Raw genomic sequence first — 5,866 nt, forward strand, 5'->3', positions numbered from 1 at the left:
TGGCTGTAGCTTCATGAAGGAACAACTGGAAAGAGATGAAGGGAGATAAATGAGGAGGAGGGATGGTGACTCATACATGTGTGTGTGTGTGTGTGTGTGTGTGTGTGTGTGTGTGTGTGTGTGTGTGTGTGTGTGTGTGTGTGTGTGTGTGTGTGTGTTCTGCTGTTAGTGGGCCAGCTCTGTGTTGCACTGCAGGAACATTGCACTCCGCTGAGACACACATGCAATGCAACTACAATGCACCACAGCTCAGGCCGCAGACGTGCACACACTGTGAGCTACCTATCCACCGGCATCACCATCTGCTGAGCGCCAGAGGGGAGACCACCACCCTATCACAGAGGAGCTGCTGCAGGGGGATTCACACTCTGTGGGAAACTGTGTGGCGTTGTATTGTGAAATGTGTGTGTGTACTAAGTACTAAGTAATTATGTAGGGGCAATTTTCTCTGTTTACAATGTATGCACGCACATGTTTTGGCACATCTGTCACTCTGTGCATTTGTGTGTTTGCATTTTTTTGTATTTCTAATGCAAATGTGGTTGCCCTCATAAAACAAAAATATAATGAGAAGAGTGCCTGTGTGTGATAGTGTGTGTGTGTGTGTGTGTGTGTGTGTGTGTGTGTGTGTGTGTACCTTGTCTAAACTGGAGCTGTGGCAGTGGGGTCCGAGGTTGAGGCTGTCTCGAAGCAGAGCGCTGGCCTTGTCGCTGTAGCTTAGACTCAGCTGGCAGTTTTCAGGTTTGGACAGCAGAGCCCGCACCGCCCTGAATGTGTTCAGACACGCCTTGGGCAGAAGACTCCTGACAGAGCGAGGGATCAGAGAGACAGAGGACACAGGTTAAAGAAGAGGAATTGTGTGTATGTGTTCTCTGTGGAAAAAACCTGTGCCACACTCTTAGGCTGGCAGGGGAAGTTCCTGTGCGCTCATGTCAAACTCACTCTGCGTTCTGCAGGCTGCGCGGCAGGTGCTCAACAGTTGGGTACAGTCTCTCTGCTGCGGCGTCATCTCCTTGGAGCCAATTGATAATCACCACGGTAACCGAGGACCACCACTTGGAGTGGGGGTCGCAGCCTGGAAGTTGGAACAAAAACGGTGAAAAGCGAGACACCCACAGACAAACAAACAAATGCAAGTATTTGAATCCCCCATTGCCCACTTTCACATTTAACATGAATTAGAGTGCGGGCACACACACACACACACACGGACAGCTGCTGTCTGTATTTTGACCTCTGAATCAATCCGTTTCACCCCTCTGGCGTAATCACAACATGCGGAGAGAAATCTGCCATTTTGACGACTCCCTCATTTGGGAAAATGACTCCATTTAACATTTGGGCAACACGAACAAACTTCTGACACTGTGAGCAACCTGAAACTCTGCCAAGAAAAGTCTCCTAATAAAATCCCTGCTCCCTCCCTCCCTCCTTCCCTCCTCTCAAGGTGATCACAGATTTGACAGCACTGAAGATAGATGAAGCAATCTAGTGGATGCCTCCCTTTCACCGAGTCCACTTTCGCTCAGATGTGTGATCATTGAGGACAAAGGAACATGGAGGGAGTGCGCAATTCAACCAAGTGGAAATGAGGTTACTCAATCTTGATAGTGTAAGAATTAACTTTATCCATCCACTTATTATTTTGCAAGCACATTAGGAAAATCAAACAGTCAGGGGAAGGTGACTGAAGGATGCTGTAAAGGCAAATTCAATTATCTCTGATAGAAAAGTAGTAATGAAGGAAGGAGCCCTAATAGAAAACTCAATGTAACAGAAGCAGTCTTAGTCAGTAAGAGTTTGGTTGCCATGGTTTAAAAATATGTTTTTAGTCAGTGTCTTTAAAGTGCTTGGTTTGCGTCTCCTCGTGTAAATAAAAGGACAGGCACTTACCGGTCACAGTGGCCATGTTGGAGCCGATGGCAAAGGACTGGGAGGTGGCTCCAGCAGCATCTGATGCACTTATCAACAGCTGGAGATACTCCAGGGCATCAGCATACTCCCTGAGGAGGGAAACACACTGAATGGTTATTCTCCACCACAAATATTACCACCAGTTCATTTTTTAGTTATGCTATCCTTTGTTTATTGTCCAAATGTTATGGTATACACATTTCAGTTTGGCAAACACTATTAAAAACTGTTATTTTCTCACCCTTCTCCCTGGTTGGGGCTCTTCTCTCCGTGAGGCTGAGCCACACAGTACAGAGCTTTCTCCAGGAGGTGTTCCCTGAAAGCCTGAGTCACCTGGGCCAGAGGATCCACTGTGAGAGCACCAAGAGATCATTAACATGAGGAATACAACTGTGTGCGTGTTCAAAACAGAGGTCAAGGCCACATGGAGTCTGTACTACATTTTTGTCTGCACTGACCAGTATTGCCCGCCTGGCTGTAGATGCTTTCTTTAGGAGTGCTGCGAATAGCCCAATCCCCATCCACAAAGAAGCGATGACCTAGAGGGTGACACAGCCACTGCATAGCTGGAGGAACGCTGCCACTGGACGACAGGCACGCCTGGCGGGCGCTGCTCAGGAAAACACGCTATTGGGATTAAAAAACAAAGTTAAGTTCACTTTCAATTCTAACATAAATTGATTATGTAGAGAACAACACAGCTTATAGGTCACAAATTATGTTTCCTCAGGTCCCAAGGTCATGTTAATTAAACACGAGCCAAACATAACCTCTAAACTACTTGCTGTTAAGTGAATACTATTTGAACTCTAAACAGAATAATGTGCAAAAGCGTCATTCTGACGGCATCCAAGTATAAAATATTCAATGATATATGTCAAACGTAGCAATTGGCTTTGTGCATGTGCAAACTAAGGGGACTTACAGAAGTAAAATGCAGGATCCTTGGCATGCTGGCTTTGACCCGTAGAGCTGCGGACACGTAGACCTCAGCCAGACTGGCTACAGGCAGACAGGAGCCAGCACACTCTGCCAGGTTCACTGCACTCAGAGCCATGTGCACTGCTGACAGGTGGCTGCCATTCAGCTTGCCTGTACGCACAGAAAAAAGACAAGAAAATGATATGTATATGTTTTGAATATATATACATATATATATATATACACACACAACAGTGGTAGAAGAATCAGGAAAAGGCCATATTCTGCCACTACAATTAGCCACCAGATAGTTTGCAGTCTCCCACACCAATTTAATTTAGAAACAGTGTTTTCCCACCAACCCACCTGTCATGTGAAGCTGGTGCAGGCGATGGTAAACCAGGGCGGCGTCCCGGCTGCTTTTGCAGGCGTCCTCCTTCAGGGGGCGGTCAGACCGCAGCCCTCCTGCCCTGGCAGCCAACCAGCGGCCCACCCAGAGGCGCTGGAGGCAGAACCTTAGCAGGGACCAGAGCGCAGAACAGGCTAGGTCCAACTGGGAGATGGGTAAGGGACGACCAAGAGCTTTTAGACACGTCCACAGGTTCTGACTGGCCTGGGCGAAATCTCCCTGGGGAGGAAGAAATAAGAAGAGATTAAATGAAACTCCTCAGGAAGAGTGCTGGCATGTAGAGCTATCCTTTGGAATGTAATGTTTCTTCAAAACGTTTTATCTGTGTGTATTGAGTAAAAGTAAACATACTCTAGCCAGGTCCAGGTCAGCCTGCTTGCGGTGCCTCCAGAACAACACAGAGGATCCAGAGTGTGGTCTGGTGACAGGCTCTCCATACACCAGCAGTCGGACCAGAACCCCCGACACCAGAACACCGTTCACCAGCCACACCAGTAAGGTTGGCAGCATCCAGTCCATCCAGCCCCACGACTCCACTGCAGAAAACACCTTTCATTTAATATTTTGTAGTCATCATTTAAACTTAGACCAACATTTCAAGATTGTTGAAGTCATTATTGTCTAATCTAAATTGTTACTTTAAAAAACTTAGTTTACCGTTTACAATAAACTTGTTTTTTTTTCTGTTTGTTTATTCCACAAGTCAACTTGAATTGATGTTTTGATTATCATCAAGGGTATGCTAGCTCCGGTTTCCTTCGCGTCTGATGTGAGACGCCATGAAATACAAAACGAACAAACAAATGGTTGATTTCAAATATTGAAATATTTTGTAGTATATATGTTGCTAATTAGTTAGCATAATTCAAGGAGAACTTTTAAATTCAAGAATATTCCTTACATTATTGTTAAAAATTCCAGAAAAATTGAATATATGTTTTCCACGGAAATCATAACATGCTGCTCGATTATGGCAAAAATCATAATCTTGATTATTTGGGTCAATAATTGATATCACGATTATTAAAAATGATTATCCATTTACTTTGAAAACATCCATTTATTGAAAAAGAAAATGTGTAGTATGTTTTTAACAGTTGATTACCCTGAACTTTAAGTATAATTCAATTGAAAAACCAATACAAAAAANCCATGTAGCGGCGATGTCGACGAGGAGAGTGTTTGTTGTTGCTGTGAAAAGACAGCCTGCTCTTAGAGACATTTCAGTGTGTGTGTGTGTGTGTGTGTGTGAGAGGCAGTGTGTGAGAAGAGGCCGGCTGCTCGGGTGAAGCAGCGACAGACGACAGACTGAGAGTCAGTCTGCTCCCGCTGAGCCGCACTGCTGTGCTCTGAACACACCACTAGAACGTGCTCTTCTGCAGATTATACATTACTCACTCGCTCAGAGTCACCGCTTCACACACACACACATTCCCATGCCTCACACACTCTGGTCCACTGCTTATACAGTACGACTTATTGACTGTGTGTGGAGAAAAGTGTTGGAATTGCAACTTATTTGTATTTGTTTTTTTGCACACGCTTTAACCTGTCTTTCAAATGTCTGTGTGTGTGTGTGTGTGTGTGTGTGTGTGTGTGTGTGTGTGTGTGTGTGTGTGTGTGTGTGTGTGTGTGTGTGTGTGTATATATATGTGTGTTGTAACAATTCCCATCTCATTTCCACAGAGAACTGCACCGTGGCCTGCCTGCAAATATGTGCACAGGAAGTATTTGGATGTATATACAGGACGCTATGCACTTCTCTTAATGTGTTGCCATTTTGGCTGACTGTTTGCCATTCCAGCCCTTGATGCCTGTGCCTCGATACTTTAAAAATCGGTTTATGAGGATTTTATGTGTCATGGTTTTTATTTTTTTAATAAACTTTTATATTTATTGAATTTTTGTTTGCATGATTAGTCATGGTTTTCAGTGCTTGACAATAAAAACACAGGAGTTGGTGTATTCATCTTGTTTTGTGTCTGTCAATTGTGTTTGGATGTCTGCTTTTGTGTTAGAGTGAGAGGAGATCAAATTAGAAATCAGTCGAGACAAAATGAACAATACAATTTCCTTTAAACTTTGCAGTACGTACTCTCCGCATGGCAGGCCTGAAGCTGTGTGCCAGTTTGCGTAGGGAGCTGAGATCTTGCTGAAAGCCTTGGAGCTCCGGTGGGGAGGCCTGGTGGACCCCCGCAGGGCCGCTGGTGCCCACCAACCCTGACCCCGCAGGACCGGCCCCCTGCTGCTGCAGGCGCCACACGTTGGTCCTCATCACCAACAGGAGATCACACAAGAGCAACTGGACAACCTAAAGAGAGAAATGGCCAAGAATTGGATACATCAAAATGCTATTGATGCAGTACAGTAACAGACTGATGACCTGGATACTGAAATTAGAGTGTAATTATTTTTTAAATAACATGGTAATTATTTTATAGTGTTAATGTACACGCTAAATCGTGGCATTAATTGTAATTATAAGAAACAAACATTCAATACTCAGAAGGATAGCACAAAAGATCACAGAGATATTAGCCGGCTCCAGTCAAAGATGAAGGGCATTCTGTACCCTCATTGTGTGTGTGTGTGTGTGTGTGTGTGTGTGTGTGTGTGTGTGTG

At 44.7% G+C, this 5,866-nt stretch overlaps 1 protein-coding gene across 1 annotated transcript in view; it reads right to left on the reverse strand.

Moving 5' to 3' along the window:
* Positions 1 to 5,866, reverse strand: part of srebf1 (sterol regulatory element binding transcription factor 1) — a 15,935-nt gene that overhangs the window by 2,656 nt on the left and 7,413 nt on the right. Inside the window, 9 exon segments of the mRNA XM_010785371.1 lie at positions 291 to 356; positions 636 to 803; positions 943 to 1,075; positions 1,894 to 2,003; positions 2,156 to 2,264; positions 2,373 to 2,541; positions 2,840 to 3,006; positions 3,202 to 3,463; positions 3,596 to 3,780. Coding sequence (XP_010783673.1) covers positions 291 to 356; positions 636 to 803; positions 943 to 1,075; positions 1,894 to 2,003; positions 2,156 to 2,264; positions 2,373 to 2,541; positions 2,840 to 3,006; positions 3,202 to 3,463; positions 3,596 to 3,780 — 1,369 coding nt within the window.

Source organism: Notothenia coriiceps, unplaced genomic scaffold (genome assembly GCF_000735185.1).
Source record: "Notothenia coriiceps isolate Sejong01 unplaced genomic scaffold, NC01 NC01_scaffold00000886, whole genome shotgun sequence".
Classification (NCBI taxonomy): domain Eukaryota; kingdom Metazoa; phylum Chordata; class Actinopteri; order Perciformes; family Nototheniidae; genus Notothenia; species Notothenia coriiceps.